The 22,567-nt window shown below is 38.6% G+C and overlaps 1 protein-coding gene across 3 annotated transcripts in view; it reads right to left on the bottom strand.

Moving 5' to 3' along the window:
- LOC133659871 (glucocorticoid-induced transcript 1 protein-like) overlaps positions 1–22,567 on the bottom strand; it is a 65,394-nt gene that overhangs the window by 5,127 nt on the left and 37,700 nt on the right. For 2 of the 3 annotated variants that reach the window (XM_062062693.1, XM_062062696.1), the window contains exons 4-8: positions 17,229–17,318; positions 12,908–13,027; positions 9,741–9,866; positions 5,473–5,662; positions 1,890–2,010 (exon numbers count right to left, since the gene is read on the bottom strand). In XM_062062693.1, the coding sequence (XP_061918677.1) occupies positions 1,890–2,010; positions 5,473–5,662; positions 9,741–9,866; positions 12,908–13,027; positions 17,229–17,318 (647 nt within the window). The remainder of the gene's footprint in view (positions 1–1,889; positions 2,011–5,472; positions 5,663–9,740; positions 9,867–12,907; positions 13,028–17,228; positions 17,319–22,567) is intronic. The other variant, XM_062062695.1, reaches the window with a different exon arrangement.

Genomic DNA, 22,567 nt, shown 5'->3' with positions numbered 1-22,567 from the left:
ATATATATACTCTATTAGCCACAACACAACCAGGCTTATATTTAATATGCCACAAATTAATCCTGCATAAAAACACCTGCGTGTTTGTTATGCTAGCTCCTAGCTCCTCTGCTAGCTCCTAGCTCCATAGAACACGCCAATACAATTCAAACACCTGATCAACACACACAATCACTCAGCCCAAAAGACAGTTTACCTAACCCAAGGTTCATAAAGCTTATATATTTTTAAAAAGTTACGTACGTGACGCGCACATACGGTCAAGTTATCGAATGTTTAGCAGCCAAGGCTGCATACTCACGGTACCTGATATTCAGCTGGGAATGACTACAACAGTAAATAAACACAAGACATATATATACTCTATTAGCCACAACACAACCAGGCTTATATTTAATATGCCACAAATTAATCCTGCATAATAACACCTGCGTGTTTGTTATGCTAGCTCCTAGCTCCTCTGCTAGCTCCTAGCTCCATAGAACACGCCAATACAATTCAAACACCTGATCAACACACACAATCACTCAGCCCAAAAGACCGTTCACCTAACCCAAGGTTCATAAAGCTTATATATTTTTAAAAAGTTACGTACGTGACGCGCACTTACGGTACGGTACGTGTTATGCTAGCTCCTAGCTCCTCTGCTAGCTCCTAGCTCCATAGAACACGCCAATACAATTCAAACACATGATCAACACACACAATCACTCAGCCCAAAAGACCGTTCACCTAACCCAAGGTTCATAAAGCTTATATATTTTAAAAAAGTTACGTACATACGCAAAAAAAAGCCAAAGCTGCATACTCACAGTAGCACGTCTGCGTCTTTGTCATCCAAATCAAAGTAATCCTGGTAAGAGTCTGTGTTGTCCCAGTTCTCTACAGGCGTCTGTGTATCCAAATCAAAAGTCCTCCTGGTTAGAGTCTCTGTTATCCGAGTTCTTCCATCTTGACTGCATCTTTCGGGAATGTAAACAAAGAAGCGCCGGCTGTGTACTGTTGTGGCTGACTACGTTCGAAAAATACGTCCATTTCGCACCGACAACTTTCTTCTTTGCTTGCTTGGCTTCCTTCTCCATAATGCAATGAACATGATTGAAACAGATTCACGAACACAGATGTCCAGAATACTGTGGAATTATGAAATGAAAACAGAGCTTTTTCATATCGGCTTCAATGTGGAAGGCATACCCGTGTTCGCCGGGCTACGTCACGCGCATACGTCATCCGCAGAGGCGTTTCGAACCGGAAGTTTAGCGGCAAATTTAAAATGTCACTTTATAAGTTAACCCGGCCGTATTGGCATGTGTTATAATGTTAAGATTTCATCATTGATATATAAACTATCAGACTGCGTGGTCGGTAGTAGTGGGTTTCAGTAGGCCTTTAAGGAACAATTATATTGGTTTTCATACAATTCGGTAATCGTTGAATCTTTTAAAAGGATATTACTATCAAAGACTGAGATCTCAAAATGAACCACAAATGGTATATTTCTTCACCTTGAATTAGGCCTGGGCGATAAATTGATTTTACCGATAATTTGTAGGTTTTTTTGTTGCAGAAGATTTTAAAAAAATACAAGAAATCATTATTTTTCCTTCTCTTGGAAGATTTTATTTTTAGGCCATATCGCCCAAGCCTACTTTGAATTAAGTTACTATGTTTTCTTTTGTCATTAATGCAACCCGGATAACTTTATGTGACATTGTGGTCGCCAAATGTTTGATGCGGTTATTGCCTTGGATTGCTTTTTTAAATTGTCCAAGTGTACCTAATAAAGCGTCCTATATTATTTTCTTTTTTTATAGTCAACAACTGCAAATATGGGTGAAAATGCGAAATTGTGAGTATATTAAAAATAATAAATAAAAGCAGGTACTTACACCATCTCCTCAAACACTTTAACCTTCTCACAGCCCTCTGGTGGCTCTCGTTTGAACATGTAGCTGTTGTTGGGTTTGGGCGAGGTGGCAAACTTTGGGAGGGGAGAACTACACACGCCGTCTGCAAGCACACCAGGTTAAAGTACATTATAGTACAATACATGACCTAGTAGCAAACACCAGGTTAAAGTACATTATAGTACAATACATGACCTAGTAGCAAACACCAGGTTAAAGTACATTATAGTAAAATACATGACCTAGTAGCGAACACCAGGTTAAAGTACATTATAGTACAATACATGACCTAGTAGCGAACACCAGGTTAAAGTACATTATAGTAAAATACAAGACCTAGTAGCGAACACCAGGTTAAAGCACATTACAGTGCTTTATATATGACGTAGTAGCAAACACCATCTTTAAGTACATTATAGTACAATACATGGCACCAGATTAAAGTACATTATAGTACAATACATGGCATAGAAGCAAACACCAAATTAAAGTACATTATAGTACAGTACATGACGTAGTAGCAAACACCAGATTAAAGTACATTATAGTAGTAACAAACACAAAATTAAAGTACATAGTAGTACACAGTACATAATGTAGTAGCAAACACCAGATTAGAATACAATACTTGACATAGTAGAACACACAATCTTGAAGTATATTAAAGTTAGGCCTGGGCAATATATCGATCTTATTGATAAACTTTCTTTTTTTTTTTGCTGACGATTTAAAAAATACTTTTCTTTTACCGCCTGCATACTTTTTTCCCCCCATGAGCGTCCGTAGCCCTCGCACGCCCCCTTACTTCCTTAGCGGAGATTCAAAACATGGCTAATGCTAACGAGAGCGAGATGTTTGTTCCAATATAAGTGAAGTGAATTATATTTATATAGCGCTTTTCTCTAGTGACTCAAAGCGCTTTACATAGTGAAACCCAATATCTAAGTTACATTTAAACCAGAGTGGGTGGCACTGGGAGCAGGTGGGTAAAGTGTCTTGCCCAAGGACACAACAGCAGTGACTAGGATGGCGGAAGCGGGGATCGAACCTGCAACCCTCAAGTTGCTGGCACGGCCACTCTACCAACCGAGCTATACTGCCCCATATACAGAAAAGTGCGGTAATAGGCGTGGAACAAATGACTGCACGCTGCAAAGTTTGTTTAAAAAAGGCAGCAGCAAGAACTTATTCCTGCATCTGAAACAGAAACCTCCAGTGGAGTGCTGGAAATGCAACTCTGCGAGCCGAACAAGACTGCAACAACAAACTCTGGGTAAAATGCATCTTACTGTGGTGGGATCATTTACAGCAGGTAAGTATGATGCACAATGCAGAGAGCCATCACTAAAGCAGTCACACTGCAAAGATGTGTAAATGAAAAAGTCTGCCTTTATCCACTTACCGAAACTATTATATAGTGTTATCTATCTTTTACTTGATTATTATTATTATTGCATGCAATGTATAATACTTCTGTGAATACAAATGTACCGTAATTTCCGGACTATAAGCCGCACCTGGCTATAAGCCGCACCAGCTAAATTTAGGGGAAAATACAGATTGATCCATATATAAGCCGCACCCGACTATAAGCCGCAGGGTTTTGATGTGTAATTACCGTAGTATATAGGGGTTCCTGCTACCACGGAGGGGATTGTCGGGACAGAGATGACTGTTTGAGAACGCAAAGCGTCCCATTTATTAACAATAAATCTTTCAATCATTCAATCAAACTTTCACATCTTTGACATGGCAAACAGCATTCGTGCAGAGTACAAATAATACAACGGTGCAAAGTAATACAAAGTGCTCGCCTGTACGTTATCAAAATAACCAGCCTACCGGTATATGAAAAGTCAGTCTTTAATCATTGTGTCATCGTCTTCCTCCTGCGTACTAAAACCACCGAAATCCTCTTCGTCGGTGTCGGAGAAGAACAGGCCGTAAATAAGCCGCACCCTTGTATAAGCCGCAGGGACCAGAACGAGGGGAAAAAGTAGCGGCTTATAGTCCGGAAATTACGGTAGTATTTTATTCAAGACAGAAGTTTTACGTTTTCACGTTAATCTCAATGTTGGAGATTATTATATATTTGCATGCAATGTGCAATGCTACATTTTTGTTAAGAGAAGTATTTTATTCAAGCAGAAGTACCGTAATTTCCGGACTATAAGCCGCACCTGACTATAAGCCGCACCAGCTAAATTTAGGGAAAAATACAGATTGCTCCATATATAAGCCGCACCCGACTATAAGCCGCAGGGTTTTAATGTGTAATTACCGTAGTATATAGGGGTTCCTGCTACCACGGAGGGGATTGTCGGGACAGAGATGACTGTTTGGGAACGCAAAGCGTCCCATTTATTAACAATAAATCTTTCAATCATTCAATCAAACTTTCACATCTTTGACATGGCGAACAGCATCCGTGCAGAGTACAAATAATACAACGGTGCAAAGTAATACAAAGTGCTCGCCTGTACATTATCAAAATAACCAGCCTACCGGTATATGAAAAGTCAGTCTTTAATCATTGTGTCATCGTCTTCCTCCTGCGTACTAAAACTACCGAAATCCTCTTCGTCGGTGTCGGAGAAGAACAGGCCGTAAATAAGCCGCACCCTGGTATAAGCCGCAGGGACAAGAACGAGGGGGAAAAGTAGCGGCTTATAGTCCGGAAATTACGGTATTGCTTCCCAGAGGAAGCTCTTAATTTAGTTCTCTGAAAATAATTCCATAAAAGTACAAATCTACATCTGATCTAAAAAGAACAACTTTATTCAAATTAGAATTTGCTAAGAGTACGATGCAGTGTCATTTCAAACTAAAAGAAAAACGTGTTTTGAATTATCTCTGTCATCTGTATTCAGAGAGTTCTTTAAACAGTAGGGAAAAAAATCTGATTAAATCATAAATCACATTTTTTGTGGTAAAATTTGAGATTTTATTTGTAGCCCTTATTTCCCAGGTCTAATTATAGTACAATACATGACAAAGTACAACACAGCACATTATAATTACCGTATTTTTCGGAGTACAAGTCGCTCCGGAGTATAAATCGCACCGGTCGAAAATGCATAATAAAGAAGGAAAAAAACATATGTCGCACTGGAGTATAAGTCGCATTTTTTGGGGAAATGTATTTGATAAAACCCAACACCAAGAATAGACATTTGAAAGGCAATTTAAAATAAATAAAGAATAGTGAACAAAAGGCTGAATAAGTGTACGTTATATGAGGCATAAATAACCAGCTGAGAACGTGCCTGGTATGTTAACGTAACATTATGGTAAGAGTCATTCAAATAACTATAACATATAGAACATGCTATACGTTTACCAAACAATCTGTCACTCCTAATCGCTAAATCCCATGAAATCTTATATGTCTAATCTCTTACGTGAATGAGCTAAATAATATTATTTAATATTTTATGGTAATGTGTTAATAATTTCACACGTAAGTCGCTCCTGAGTATAAGTCGCACCCCCGGCCAAACTATGAAAAAAACTGCGACCGTAAAAAACTACGGTAGTCAAATAAATAGCATGTCATGGCGTTTACCTTTGTCTACTTCCTCCGTGGAGGAGGGGCTTCCGTCAGGGGAGAGCAGGTGTTCGGGGCTAAGGGGGTGGGGTGATGGGCTGGACTCGCCGCTGGAGGGTGCCTGCGTGTCGGTGTCGCGTGTCTCCCCGCTGTGGCTGTAGCGATGGACGGGGAAGGGGGCACGCCGTCCATCAGCGGCATCCATGGCCTGTCAAGAAAAGGGGCAGCCGTTACAACACACCAGTGGATGGCGCTGTGAGTATTATACAGTACATCAGTGTTTATTAACTCATTGTTTGGCAGCGAGCACACCTAAGGAGGGCCGCCAAAAAATTTCTGTTTCCCAGCTGTGGGCCGTATGGGCAGCAGCGGTAGGGCTGGGCGATATGGCCTTTTATTAATATTTAGATATTTTTAGGCCATGTCACGATACACGATATACCGTATTTCCTTGAATTGGCGCAGGGAATATAGTATTCGCACGTCTAGAATTACTGCCGGGTCAAACTCGTTTCTCAAAATAATTAACGCATGCTTGGCCTTATCGCCGGTTTATTATTGAAGCTGGATCAAATTCGTTTCGCAAAATATTAATTTTATTATCGCATGTCTATAATTTTCGCCGGGTCAAACTCGTTTCGCAAAATATTTAGCATATGGCTAGAACTTCCACCGGGTCAAATTCGTTACGTCACGAGTGACGCATCTGTCCTCCTTTTCAAAATGGAGGAAGCTGATTTCAGTAGTTTACAATCGCACAAAGGAAAAAAGATAAAGAGCTTTTCAGTGGGATTTAAGGTTCAAGCTATTGAATACCGGTACAGTATGCTAAAGAGAACAGTAAGCAGCTATGTTTTATTAATATACCGTAGCTGCGTGTGTGAAATACTGTATAAGTCATTAAATCACTCCCGCCTCCTGGTGGTAGAGGGCGCTGCCGCGCTAGTGATCCTTCTTGCGACTTCCTGTACTGCAGAAGAAGTGAACACACGCAGCAAGAGATTATTTTTTCCCTCTGCCTGAACTTCTACACATGGAGGATCACATACAGGTATCTAAAATAAAACAGTTTTCTAAACTGGACTTTCAATCGAAGCAGGAGGTAATAATTAAAGGAATATCTCCATCGAAACAGAGACTTTTAAAACTGAAGAAAGAAAATAAGGAAGACTTCTATAAACAAGTTATCGATGCTTTTGGTCAGAAGGAGCTGCAAATGGACTCCATTTATAAGTACAGGTAAGACCATAATAACGTTTTTGTTAATTAAATGTGCTTTTCATGATGGTATGCTTACATCACACTCAAAGCGCACGCCTAAATTTTATGGATTCCTTTTGGTAAACGCCGGAGTGAGAAGAGGTTTTAAAATAATTACCGCATGCACGGCCATCCCGCCGGTTTCCGGTAAACGCAGGTGTGACAGGAGGTTTTAAATTAATTAACGCCCCTGCGGCTATTCAAGGAAATACGGTATATCTCGATATTTTGCCTTAGCCTTGAATGAACACTTGATGCATATAATCACAGCAGTATGATGATTCTATGTGTCTACATTAGAACATTCTTATATGCTTATTTGAAACTTTCATGCAGAGAGGGAAATCACAACTAAGTCAATTTACCAAAACTGTTTTTATTAAACAGTTATTAAGCAGTGGCACAAACATTCATGTCATTTCCAAAACAGAAAGTGCAAAATTGTCAGAGACATTTTAAAACAAGCTATTAGTGCACTTTTGTGCATAATGTCACTAAGATGACATATCAAAACACTAAATTAAAGTGAGCTTTTTGTACAGAACGCCACTACAATAGTTTAAAACAAATAAAGTGCACTTTTGTGCATGATGTCACACAAGATATTTCAATAAGTGTCAAATAAAAATGAGCTGCATAATAGGAAATCAAATAGTGTATGTCCTTCGCTATGTCCTGCGGACATTATCTCCTTCTGTTGTTGACTATTTTTTTCATACGATGTTGATTTGGAAATAGTTGCTTCGGCATTTTGTTGGTGTGGCACCAAACGGAGATGTTGACATGTGGAGTTTCAAGCACTCCTTATTCTCCAGCGGGTGACTTTTCAAATGATGCTACAGTGGTGTTACTTTTTGTAGCAACGCTTTTGCCGCATAATTGTTCAACATCTTCCCGCTTGAAGCCAAACGATGGACCCCATGCTGCTTTTCTTGGGAATTAATTCTTCCTTCATTTGTTACCAGAGTCGCACCTTCTCTCTCTTGTATTACCACCCGCACCGCACCGTGTGACGTTGCACACGTGACGTATGTAAGAAGGTGTGCTTGTTTTATCTCTGTGAGAAAGAGAGACTAGAAAGAGTGGGAAACGCATGTAGTCTTATGTCCGCAGCTAAAAGCAACTGCGTGAGAACGTATACTCGAATATCACGATATAGTCATTTTCTATATCGCACAGAGACAAACCTGCGATATATCGAGTATATCGATATATCGCCCAGCCCTAAGCAGCGGTACTCAGTTGTAATAAACTTTTTCACCACAAACAGAAGAAGCCTGAAGCCATAGTCAGAGAAGTTTCTTAAGCGCAAAATGTATGACCAAAATAGTGGAGCTGTATTTTCATTTGCATTTTAATTTTATTGACAGTTAAGTTAAGAGACATGTTAATTTAGTAACAATTTTTTTAGCACAGCATCATTTTATTTTTCCCACTTTTTTTCCTATTAGTAGGTTAGATGTACTGTAATTGTTGAATATATTTAAAATCAAGAGTAAGATTTCTAATTCACAGTTAACATATGAGTATGCCCCTGACCCCACTGTAGTAGAAAAGTTGGGCCCTGAGGTCAAAAAGGTTAAGAACAGGGGTCTCAAACTCAATTTACCAGGAGCTTTGTAAAAAAAAATCAAATTTTTTCAAATGTATCCTCATTTTTTTCAGCACAAAATAAGATGAACAATTAAATAAATCAGTCATAAATTAATACAAAACTATATGTAGTGTTTATTGTGTGAGAATACGCAAATAAAAAATAATGACCCAACAATTGGTCCAGGTTATCGGGGACTGTTATTGCTGACGGACAGGTGTCGCTATGTGACTGCAGACTACATTAGGCTAAGTTCCCTCCTTTTTTTTTTTTATCCTGCCGCGTATGGATCACTTTCATTTATTTTGTCAGGGACAAACATATATACATATAATTTCCTGCTGGGCAGCAACTTAAAACATTTTTTGGGGGAAGCGTTGTGAACGCACCGCGCTGGGACAAATTGTTCACGTGTGCCCAACAAAAACGAGGCAGCCAACCAGACACTAGAGAAAACTCTCCATTCACTGCAAAAACTGAAATCTAAGTAAGATTAAGTATCTCAAATAAGGGTGATATTTGCTTATTTTCTGTCTGATAAGATAATTCTTCTCACTAAGTAGATTTTATGTTAGAGTCTTTTACTTGTTTTAAGGGTTTTGGTCCTAAATGATCGCAGTAAGATATTACAGCTTGTAGCTGAGATTTTATGACCTATATTGAGTAAAACATGCTTGAAACTAGAATATCAACTGATGCAAAGCTGCGTCATCAACACTCACAAGTATAAAACTACTTTTTTTTAAAGTAATTTCTTACTTCAAGCATGAAAAAAAAATCATGATGCCGAGCGCATATCATTATGTCATGATAATGGCACTAGCATTTACTTAATTTAAGAATATTTTTCAACATATTGAGCAAAAAGGTCTCTTTTTCTTCTACCAAGAAAAGTGCACTTGTTATTAGTGAGAATATACTTATTTTAAGGTATTTTTTGGTTTCATTGAGGTTAGCTAATTTTACTTGTTTTGGAACGTCTTGACAAGCCAAATGTTCTTGTTATATTGGCAGATAATTTTGCTCAGTTCAAATAAAATACCCCTAATTTTTGTATTTTTTTTGGTTTTGTTTTTGAACACTGACTTTTTGCAGTGTTGAAACGCTGCTGTAAATATATCTCTGCTTGCATCGATGTCCCGCCCCCGACAGCCATATGCCCCACCGTGATTGGTAGGTTCATTCAGCTCCGCACAAAACACTGTAATGTGCCATTCATGTAAAACTTTCGAATTTAGGAGGGGGCCACAAAATATCCCGTTATTTTGGAGCTTATTTTTGAAAACGGCAATGACGAAAAAACGGATGCACCCATAAAAACCCCTAAAAATATATATTTTGGATACTTCAAACACTTGTTAAATGTATTTGAAAAAGCATTAATAGGTGGGGACTGACCTTACTTGAGTTGTACTGACTTGAGTTAAGTTACCTGTATGCTGTGCTCCCAGTCCTCTCTGATGAAGACGTTTTCCAGCTCGTGGTTGATGCCCTCCACGCTGCTCGGTACGCGACATATCAGCGTCTTTGGCAGCGGTGTGGATGAGGACCCTTTGTGCTGCAAGGACATACAGAAGTCATTATAATCTTACTTTAGTCAATGTAGTCACACACACACACAGCTCGGCAGTCGTAACCAACACGGCGGCATCAAATTGTGGCCTATCCGGTTTCAGGAGCTATTTCATGGGTGGAGGCTTTCACCTTAAATATAAATTACTCAATCAGATTAAATGTCAGAGAGCACAAAAGCGGGCCAGATTGTAATCCAGTCAGCAGCTCACACTTTGTTTGATGATCAGCACTTTCCCGTGCTGTCAGCCAATCACGGCACACCTTGACACATACTGGAACACACGCGTCCACACACGCACACACACAGAAGCAACAAGAACTTCAACATCAAGTATAATGTTTCCCACCTTTACTTTCTGAAATATTCTTCTTCTATTAGCTTTATTAACATTTTAGATTGACCAAAGAGAATGTTCTTGATTTTATTATTAACATTCTAACTCCAAAATAGTATTTGACTAATCATTGTATACATACTGTACGAAAAATGAAGAATGGGTACTGAATCCAGTACTTTTTCGACACAGACCAATTCACGCCATGTTTCAGTATCTGGGTTGCGTGTGACGTCATGCCCGGTTGCAGACTCTGACTTCGCCGTTCACACCAGCAAAATGTGAGCGGACTCAGCCTAACTACTTCAGGTCAGGCCTATTCAACTGGCGGCCCCCGGGGCATATACGGCCCGCCAAAGCTTTTCATGTGGCCCGCTGAACATCACCCAAATAGGCTTGATGAAACCATTCAAACTAGGGTTGCTTTTACTGTATGTATGCAGTACTCCTTGAAACCGTGGTCCTCTTTATTGTGTAGTTTAATAGCCCTGCTCTAGGTTATTTTGCAATTTTCAATGCCGACAAAGTAATTGACTCAAAAAAACGCTCCCGCGTAAGTAAAAGAAAGACTCCACTTTTCCAAAAATGCGCTAGCTTGATGTCAATATACAATAGCTTTGCCATTGACATGTTACTGATTAGCATAAGCGATTTTACACAGTAATGTCAAAACCTTGAAATTTGTTCATGAAAACTAAGATGCAGGTTACAACCAAACAGCTGGCGCTTCACAAGTACAATACCTACAGTATTAACACTTTATAGGGCGCAACAGACAGCAACTACTGATTTGACCGTCAAGCTAATGTCTTCAACTTGCAACTACAATTAAAAAAATGTAGTCATAATTGCAAACGAGACTCAGAAAATAGATAATGAAGCAAGATATAAAGAACTGGACAGCAGTTATCATAATTAGCTGGTTTTTAAATGTCGCAAAAAAAAAAAATCTCTTTTACTATCAAGAATAATTAATATTTATTCACACACACAAAAGTACCAAAATTAGTACCGGGAATCGGCACCGTATTGGTTCAAAAGTGAACTGTACCTATCCCTTTGCACACTAGTACTTGACAGAGCTACTACTGTAACTCTTAGGGTCAAAAATCCCCCAGATTGTGGTGTTTTTGTGGATATAAAATAGACCTAAGTTTATCAAAGTGTGAAAAGAAGAAATAAATATTGTGTGAATGTGTTAAATATTGAGATCAAAGAGGCTTTGAAGACAACAAAAATATAAATAAATATGCAGTATGTTGAACTCTGCCCTTGTTTATATTTCATACAATGTTTGTGTTTACTAAATGACTTCCTATATTCACATGACAGGTCATATTAAACTCTGCTTTGTTTTTTATTTATTTATACTGTGTTATTTTCTATTTTATTTATTGCTATTATTACTACTATTACTCCATGTTATGTTTATTATTGTATTCATGTATTACCGTATTTTTCTGACTATAAGTCGCTCCGGAGTATACGTCGCACCGGCCGAAAATGCACAATAAAGAAGGAAAAGAACATATATACGTATAAGTCGCATTTTTTGGGGAAATTTATTTGATAAAATCCAACACTAAGAATAGACATTTGAAAGGCAATTTAAAATAAATAAAGAATAGTGAACAACAGGCTGAATAAGTGTACGCCATATGACGCATAAATAACCCACTGAGAACGTGCCTGGTATGTTAATGCAACACATCATGGCAAGAGTCATTCAAATAACTATAACATATATATACACGTTATATATATATACGTTATACGCTATACGTTTACCAAACAATCTGTCACTCCCGATCGCTAAATCCGGTGTCGCCTCTGGTATGTGCCTTTCTTTCTGCTGCTCGATCGCTGTTCTCTGCTGCATATTTCACTACGTCCGGCTTGTAATCTGCAGTATATGATTTCCTTTTCGGTGCCATTTTAGTTCAGCCCTTCTCAGTTTTTATAAGTTACCGCCAATGTTGAAATAATCCATTTTAATAGCTACGGATGTAGCAGCAGTTAGCATCCCATGACCCACAATGCACTTCTGCCATGACCCGCCTCCGCCGAATTCTTATTGGTTGACGTGTGTGACGATTGCTGACGTGTGTGTGTGACGATTGCGGACATTTGCTTCGTCTCTTACGCGAATGAGATAAATAATATTATTTGATATTTTACGGTAATGTGTTAATAATTTCACACATAAGTCGTTCCGGAGTATATGTCGCACCAAACTATGAAAAAAACTGCGACTTATGATCCGAAAAATACTGTATTTAAATTTTATTTTTACACATATTTTATAGTATGTTATATGCTATTTTTTAGATGGTGTTAATTTTAGTAATGTTTCAGTGTGGACGTCAAACGTGGCGTTTGTCCTCAATCCTCAGTGCCATGCCATGTTCTGTCATTGTCAATAGTGCACATGTGTTTGTTTTGTCTCCTTTCTTTTTTTGTGTAAAGCACTTTGTGTTGTCACTTGCCTGTGTATGAAAAGTGCTATATAAATAACATTTGATTTGATGTAAATATATACTGTATATTGTGCAGACAATGATGAGCATATAACGATTTTCATGTTTAAAGCAGAGTGCTACTGTAATTGTGCCTAAGTATACCCGTTGATGTGTATTTGTGTACTTTAGGTAGGACTATAAAACAACGTTAATTTCAAAAAATAACTGACCTGTGAGGTACACTGGCCGCCGTGTTGTACGTGTAGTGTGGCGGAGGTGGCGTCACGCTCTTTGCTCTGCCGGCTGACTTGTTTGCTTCGCTGAAGCTGCAGTCTCAACTTGGCGATCTGCTGGAAGAAAAGCAGCATGGATGAGGTGACTAGAATGATGTGCAGGAAAAAGATGACAAGTTTGGATGCAATAACAATCGAGACAGTTGTTTGCGCTTATTGATCAGCAATACGACTAATTACCCCAATACTTGCAGTACTTTCATACTTGTACTGCCATCAGTCAGCCATCACGTCCGATGATGAACCGAGTTAACTCAGGGAGGAGGTGGTGTGGGGGGTGTACAGACAGGATGGCCTTTGTGGTCCTGAGACACGTGCTTGTACTATGCAGACAAAGGTGTGGTCTTCACTGCTGCCACTATAAAGAGCTTCTCAGAGGATGACCCCCTCGAACACTTTGAATGCAGAGCGACACTTTCGCGAGGGGATGTCAAAATGCTGGCCGACCGCCGTGTCATGCCAACGATGACTGGAGATGTAGTGACACTGGAATTGTTAGTTTGAATGTATTCAGAAGTTTGTCAGAACTTTAAATGTGTAGTTTTGTGCTGCATTTAAATGCAATCTCGTTTTACAATATAATTGATTTTAAATTGAAAAAAGTTTTTTTCTGCCATTTTACTCAATGACTTATACGACCCTTTCTCCACGCTGCCCAGGCCAGTGAAGCCAACTGTGGCACTCATTCATCAGCTTGTGGGAGAGGTGATATCATTAATTAGTTTACTTTTCTTCATTATATACATAAATACAGTAGAGCAAGCATAACATGTTTTTGACTTGACAGATTTTGTCTTTTTATTAACTTCTCTTAAAGGGGGAACTGCACTTTTTTAAGAATGTCGCCCACAATTTACAATCCTTATGTATAAAACCCAAAACCAGTGAAGTTGGCACGTTGTGTAAATTGTAAATAAAAACAATGATTTGCAAATCCTTTTCAACCTATATTCAATTGAATTGACTGCAAAGACAAGATACTTAACGTTTGAACTGGTAAACTGTTATTTTTTGCAAATATTAGCTCATTTGGAATTTGATGCCTGCAACATGTTTCAAAAAAGCTGGCACAAGTGGCAAAAGACTGAGAAAGTAGAAGAATGCTCATCAAACACTTACTTGGAACATTCCACAGGTGAACAGGCTAATTGATTGGGTATAAAAGCAGCTTCCATGAAATGCTCAGTCATTCACAAACAAGGATGGGGCGAGGGTCACCACTTTGTGAACAAATGCATGAGCAAATTGTCAAACAATTGTCTCAACGAGCTATTGCAAGCAATTTGGGGATTTCACCATCTACGGTCCGTAATATCATCAAAAGGTTCAGAGAATCTGGAGAAATCACTGCACGTAAGCGAAAACCAACATTGAATGCCTGTGACCTTCGATCCCACAGGCGGTACTGTATCAAAAACCGACATCAGTGTGTAAAGGATATCACCACATGGGCTCAGGAACAATTCAGAAAACCACTGACAGTAACTACAGTTTGTCGCCACATCTGTAAGTGCAAGTAAAACTCTACTATGCAAAGCGAAAGCCATTTATCAACAACACCCAGAAACGCCACCGGCTTCACTGTGCCTGAACTCATCTAAGATGGACTGATGCAAAGTGCTTTGAAATGTGGACTCGTCAGACCACAGAACACTTTTCGTGTTTTGTGGTCTGACGAGTCCACATTTCAAATTGTTTTTGGAAACTGTGGACGTCGTGTCCTCCGGACCGAAGAGGAAAATAACCATCCGGACTGTTATAGGCACAACGTTCAAAAGCCAGTATCTGTATTAGTGCCCAAGGCATGGGTAACTTAGACATCTGCTTAATGCTGAAAGTTACATTCAGGTTTTGGAGCAACATATGTTGCCATCCAAGCTTATTTCAGCAAGACAATGCCAAGCCACATTCTGCACATGTTACAGTCTAGTATTATTTTTACTATACTGGCCTGCCTGTAGTCCAGACCTGTCTCCCATTGAAAATGTGTGGCACATTATGAAGCATAAAAAACGACAACGGAGACCCCGGACTGTTGAACAACTTAAGCTGTACATTAAGCAAGAATGGGAAAGAATTCCACCTGAAAAGCTTCAAAAATCGGTCTCCTCAGTTCCCAAATGTTTACTGAGTGTTAAAAGGAAAGACCATGTAACAGTGGTAAAAATGCCCCTGTGCCAACTTTTTTGCAATATGTTGCTGCCATTTAATTCTAAGTTAATGATTATTTGCAAAAAAAAAAAAATAAGTTTCTCAGTTCAAACATTAAATATCTTGTCTCTACAGTGTATTCAATTGAATATAAGTTGTAAAATGTAAAAAAAAATTGTATGTAGTTAATTTGTATTATACAGCAAATACGGGATGCAAACAATGCTAACAATGCACCCCATGGGAGTAATCTATTGCCCACATAAAGCCTCTAAAAAAACATCTAAAACCCGCCAACAATACCCCATTTACTTTTCGTGGCCTGCATATATAAGTATTAGCGATATTGTTAATATAAGCGCTAACACCAAATAACTACTTTTAACAATGCCGTGACAACAGAAAGGTAACTGGTTTATGCTTTTATTGACATACTGAGCCAGTGAGCTGCTGCATCGCTTCTGAGTTGGTCAAAGTTAATTGTAGATCATAAATTATGCCTCTCACTTGTATAGTAGATGGTTGTGGCCTTAAACCGCGAAGTTGGTCAACTTTGATGTGCAACTGAGACCCAGAGACTGCGAGAAAGACACAAGACGACGCTTGTTTGCGCACTGCCCCCCCTTTTTTTTATACCTGCGCAAGAATTATGATTAATTCTTCATCCATCAATCATCATCCCAGTGAGAGCAGACATTGTACAGTAAGTGCTGGTTTTATTATGTTCGTTGTTCGTATCTCTTGTTTAGCACTTTGCAATAGTGCTACTTGCTGGACCTGTTTATTACCCAGCTTTTAAAACTTGTAGATCATCCTTCTTATATTCAGATATAAATCCTTCTTATATTCATTATATAAATCATCGGCTGCCCCCTCCCCTCCCTGAAGGATTTACACATCTCCCGTTGCCTCAACAGAGCAAAAAGCATCACCAAGGACAGCACACACCCTGGCTTCCACCTGTTCGACCTGCTACCATCGGGCAGGCGCAACAGAGCCAGAACAAACAGGCTCAGAGACAGCTTCTTTCCCAGAGCTGTCACCATCTTGAACTCTAACTTATAATAATAATTCACCCCTATACAATATCCTACCCTAATACCCTACTGTGCAATATTACCCTTCGAGTGCAATACGTCCGACACTGATTGTTATTTATTACTCCAGTACTCTTGTCTTGTTCTGTATATTGTACAATATTTTGTATTTCTACAGTGTTTTGTATATTGTACAGGTTTGCTTAATATTTTTTTTGGATAGTAGGCTGTTTATTTCAATTGTTAGTTTTTTCTTTATTACCTCTTGTGTAATTTATTTTTACCCCATATTTGTTCCCACTACCGCACCTTAAATTGGAGTCCTTAATCTCGTTATATGCAAATATAATGACAATAAAGTCCATTCTATTCTATTCTTCTAAAACAATTTAAGGTCCTAGATCATCATTTCTTCCAAAGTAGTCATTGTTGGAGCTCATATGGTGTGCAATGATTAGTGATAGCGAACGTTGTGATGTGCCCCCCGTTTGCTTAAAATTAGCAAAAATACGTACATTTTTAACGTTATGATTGTGCCTGTTACTACATTACATATAACCTACAGCGTGTATATGAAACAATGATTGAGGCTTTTGGATGTTTTTAGAGTGCTTTATAAGCGAGACTCATTGGCTTCATTGTTAGCGGACATTTGCTAACGTTTCTAGGATCCATAAAAAATACAAACATGTGTTCTTGTCTTACATAAGGATTGTGAATGTTACACAACATTCCCTCAAAAAGTGCAGTTTCCTTTAAAAGGCGGCGCATCTGTACAAACGTTAAACAACAGCAATGATGGAATACAATGGTAAAGTCAAGAGAAAGGGAAGAGATAGACTACATTTAAATTTAGACTGTGGTGGAGAGCTAATAGCTCCAAGTGGTCGACACATAAGCCAGACTACATACAAGTGGGTTGATGTGAGACCAAAACCTCAAAAATGACAAAAACATGTGTTGGAAGCAGTCGTGCGAGTGTTGGCTTCATTGTCTATCAGCCAGGAAAAAAAAACGTTGGAAAGTTAAGACGTGTGTGTGTGTGTGTGCTGTGTGTGTGCTGTGTCTACCTCCTTGAGGTGGTCGGCGCTGCCCCAGGAGCCCGACCTTTGGTGTGGACTTCCCTGTTCTGCCCCCTCGTCCATCCAGAGACAGGGAGTCTGAAAACACAAACGTCACACATCATTTTCAACACATTATCCACATCAAAACTTAGTCACGAGTACAGGCAACAAATTAATCACAAAAATCCAGGCTGCAAAAAGTCATAAAACCAGGCCAGTAGTTGGCGACATTACTTTGAGAAACACTACACACCTGCACACCAACTGACTAAAGTACCGGTACTCATGTACACTGAACACTTCACTTTGAATGACCTTTTTACAAACACTTGAGATGACATTAATGGTTTGAAGATTTGTTTGTTTAATTAGTATCATAATATCTAAACATAAATTAGTTTGGGGGCAGTCGTGGACATAACTCAGTAACAACTTGTGTCGCAATGGTATTATTTAATTAAATAAAGAAGCAATTTAATATGGAATCATTGGTTGCAGGTTCGATCCTCAGTCCCCCTGTGAACATGTCAAGTATCCTTGAGCAAGATACTGCACTCCCAGTCTGTAAATGTGCTAAGTTTCCCATCGCTACAGGTACGGTCCATTTTCCATTCTTGTATGAGCTCAAACAAAAACAAGTAATTAAAGCCATTTTAAGAGAAATGTCTTGTTTGTTGCTTTGGTCTAATTTAAATAATTGCTTATTCATTTAAATTAATCCACAAATAAATCAGTAACAACAGCAAAACTTAACACAGGTTTGCCATTTACAGACCAAATTACTAAACATGTCCACTTTAAGACACACTTGCTTGTGGTTTTAGGCTACAAAAGGACCGCAACGGTTATTAGAGGTTTTCATTTAAGCCTGTACGGTGAACTAAAGAGTGCACTTAAAGTTTATTCAAATAAAAATGGAGGGTGTCCTTGTTAAAGGGGAACTGCACTTTTTTTGAAATTTTGCCTATCATTCACAATCATTATGTGAGACAAGAACACTTATTTTTCTTTATTATGCATTCTAAATAGTAAATAAACACTAGTAAAATTCAGCTAACAATGGAGCCAATGGGAGTCGTCGTAGTCTGCCTATAAAGCGCTCTAAATAATATCCAAACACCATCAACATTTTATGTACGTGCTGTTAATACATTACATATGTACATATGTAATGTACTAACAGACATATTCATAATAACATGTAATATTTCAAACATATGGCACAAGGTTCCCCCATTTCCCTTCAACAATAACAAATGTACCTGACCATGGCAGACTTCATGAGAGATAAATACAACAACTTTGGGACAAATGGTGATCCAGAACCTTCTCTTTTTGAGCATAAATATATAAGAAGGATGATCTACAAGTTTAAGAAGCTGAGTGCTAAACAGATGAAGCTTGAGTACAGCAGTATTGCTAAGTGCTAAACAAGATATACAAACAGCAAATGCTAAACAATCACCTACTAATCTTGTAGCATTTAATACTTTGATTGAACACAGTCTTATAGCCAACAATCAATCAAAGTTTATTTATATAGCCCTTAATCACAAGCCACAACCACATCCTCAGATTAGATCCCACATCAGGACAAGAAAAAACTAAACCCAATGGGCACAATGAAAAACCTCGGAGGGGACCGGTGCAGTTGATCTAGTAAATAATGTGACAAATTGGAAGGCAACCACGCCTCCTTGCCATACGCGCTGGACTAAAGATGTTCTTTATTTTCTCAAACTGGACAAGATAATGGATAGTTGTTCTGTAAAGTTTCATGAACTGTGGGGTGACTTAATTAACACTTGCCCTATTGAAACACAATTGAAACATGGGTGGTTGATGAGCCTTTTGTGTGCTTGTTGGTCATATTTCTCTAGGGCCATTCAGGAATACAGCCATCTGTGGTTTTATGTTAATATCTGTCTGTGGGTTTTTTGTTTGTTTGTTTTTTTATTTAATTAAATGTATTTATTTTTAATTATCATAATTTTTCTCTTCAATGTTTGCTCTCACTGGGATGCCGTCTGATGGTATGTTCTAGGGCTGGGCGATATATCAATATATTTTAAAACAAGATAAATGATAAATGGGTTATACTTGTATAGCGCTTTTCTACCTTCAAGGTACTCAAAGCGCTTTGACAGTATTTCCACATTCACCCATTCACACACACATTCACACACTGATGGCGGGAGCTGCCATGCAAGGCGCTAACCAGCAGCCATCAGGAGCAAGGGTGAAGTGTCTTGCTCAAGGACACAACGGACGTGACTAGGTTGGTAGAAGGTGGGAATCGAACCAGGAACCCTCCGATTGCTGGCACGGCCACTCTACCAACTTCGCCACGAATTTCACGTTAAAATGACCAAACGCCGCTTATTTGTTGTGTTCTTGTTCTTCCCCGCTCCCCTCCATGGGCTACTAAACCCCTCCCCTTCCTCCTTCCAAGACGTGCTTGCACGTATAAGAACATCTATGATTGGTTGGTTGTTTACTATGATGAGTCACGATTGGTTGAAATTAGGCCGATCAGAGGCAACATAGGGCAGGTCATCGAACCAGGAAGGGAAATCTCAACAGACATCCCAAATGACAACAAGAGAGTTGTAGACGAGAAGAGGGAATAGTCAAGCGGGCGATTTATACATTAAAAAAACTAGTGGAAGATGGCAGAGGGATTCTCTTTTTTAGATTTTTCTTTTAGCGATGTAGACGACGTCCAGGAAACCCACAATGTGTCTATTTGGCCACATTTGGACAATGGTATGCGTCTGGATAACACATTCATTTGAGTTGTTTACCATGTAAGCCCAAAGCAAAACTGGAAGAGATGTAATACACAGTTAGGAACACACATGATTGTGGCAGACATGTGATGACGTTTGCTACACTATAGCCTGTCTAAATGCTACATTTCATTTTCATTGGTGTTTTACAACAAGAACTGTCTTGACATTTTGTTCATTATTTCTACTGTATAGATTTCAATAGTTGAATCATTTTGAAACAAACAAGATCATAGTCGCACAATTACGTCAAGTCATTTACTTGGCGCTGACCACAGACATGTGGTCTAGTAGGACCACAGAACCATACGTGTGTAGTCGACTGGGAATTAAAAAGTGCCTGCCTGCAAATGTATTTTTTATCTGAGTTTGATACATTTTGTATTATTTGCACAGCTATGTTATTTATTTTATGTAGAAAGAATATTTTTCTATTTTATTAATTTTATGTAATTCTGTGCTACTTAAACAGTTTATTTTCTGTGCTGTTAATACCCATCTTGACTAACTGGGTCAATAAAATTGCCACTGACTGTTAACAGTACAGTTGTCATTCACTTCAATTTCAATGAATTTCGCTCAAAAATGAATATCTTTATATAAATATTTTCACCGGAGAATATATCTAGATATATATCGAATATCGAGTATAAGTAAAAACATATCGAGATATGCTTTTTCATCCATATCACCCAGCCCTAGTATGTCCTTCCTCTGTAGACGAAATATAAATCCTCACAAAGAGTTGAAAAAAGCATTTTTGTTTTTGTCTTTCTCGCCAACTGCAGGTCTAAGTTGAATGTCAAAGTTGACCAAATTCTTGGTTTATGTCCACAACCTTCAACTATCCAGGTGATGATCAAGAATTAACTTTCACCTACTCAAGAGATGCAGCAGCTCACCGGCTCAATATGTCAATATAGTTAATATGCTAGTTTGCTTTCTGTGATCACCGCAAAAAAAATAAAAAAACCTTTTAGTCTGCGTTAGCGCTTATAATAACATTATTGCTAATACTTGGATAATATGCAGGTCATGAGATGTAAATTGAGTATTGTTGGTGGTTTTTGAATATTTTTGTTTTAGTGCACTCCTATTAGCTGCATTGTTAGCCACCTCGTATTTGCCATATATAATTACTTAGGATGCATACAAAAAAGAAAAACACATGTGTTCTCGTTCGACATTGGGTTTGGTAATGATAGGAAAAATTCCCCAAAAAAGTGCAGTTCCCCTTTAGGCACCACTTGTTTGTGTTCTTAGGCCCCAAAAGGACCACAACGATTTTTAGATGTTTTCATTTAAGCCTTTAAGGTGAACTAAAGAGTGCACTTGATGTTTATTCAAATTAAAATCAAAGATGGAGGATGATAAATGTGTTCCTTGATGAGGACCACGCTTCACATTAGGAGCTGAGTGAGTGACAGTAACGAGGGCCATGTGTGCAAAAAGTGAAGCTGCAAATCTGGAATCAATGGAGAGCAGCAAAACAAATACAAAAAGAGACACTCCCTAAGAAGAAAAAATACTTCCAAGTCATAACATGTTTGATCGTTTCCATTAGTAGGTCGAGTTGGGATAACTACATCAGTGGTAAAGAACCATGCTGGCTAAACTGCACAAGCCATTATTGATTTATACTTTTAAGACAATTACAGAGGCACCAAACTATTGACATATTTTAGTATATTTATTTTTTTTACAGAACAGTTTACAAGTAATTTTAAGGTCCTCCATTGGGTAAAAGTAATCTAACAAATAGCCTAATGTGTTTCTAGAGCACATATCTCCTCTATTGTTTGCTGCACTTTTGAAAGAGGTGGCAATTAAAACACTAGCTTTTGAAGTTGCGCCTTAAATGACATCATTAAGGAAAATCCCTTCTACCCCTGAACACTATCTATACGTTAAAAAAGGCAGGCTACGCTACACGTCTTCAACTAAATAAATCCATCAGTCAGCTACAGATGTAAGAGTTGAACGTTTGATCACTTAGTTTTTCTTCAGTGAATATGCTAACCTAGCATGAAGTTGTCATTAAAATGTGAGTGTTATATTAGCAAGTAGCTCACATAGCCATGCTAGCATCGCTACGTCTGTGTCCTCCTGTCCCACTCCCTAATACAGTGGTTCTTAACCTGGGTTCGATCGAACCCTAGGGGTTCGGTGAGTCGGGCTCAGGGGTTCGGCGGAGGTCAAAACACACCCGACTCATCGTGTAAATAAAAACTTCTCCCTGTCGGCGTATTACGGATACGACAACAGCAGAAGTCAGACTGATTTGCAGGTGTGTAATTTGTTGTGAGTTTATGCACTGTTGGTTTTGTTCTTTGAACAAGGTGATGTTCATGCACGGTTCATTTTGTGCACCAGTAAAAAAAACATGGTAACACTTTAGTATGGGGAACATATTCACCATTAATTAGTTGCTTATTGAAGGCCTACTGAAACCCACTACTACCGACCACGCAGTCTGATAGTTTATATATCAATGATGAAATCTTAACATTGAAACACATGCCAATACGGCCGGGTTAACTTATGAAGTGCAATTTT

The sequence above is a fragment of the Entelurus aequoreus genome, linkage group LG11, assembly GCF_033978785.1.
Source record: "Entelurus aequoreus isolate RoL-2023_Sb linkage group LG11, RoL_Eaeq_v1.1, whole genome shotgun sequence".
NCBI lineage: Eukaryota > Metazoa > Chordata > Actinopteri > Syngnathiformes > Syngnathidae > Entelurus > Entelurus aequoreus.
This window is presented reverse-complemented; position numbering and strand designations above follow the sequence as displayed.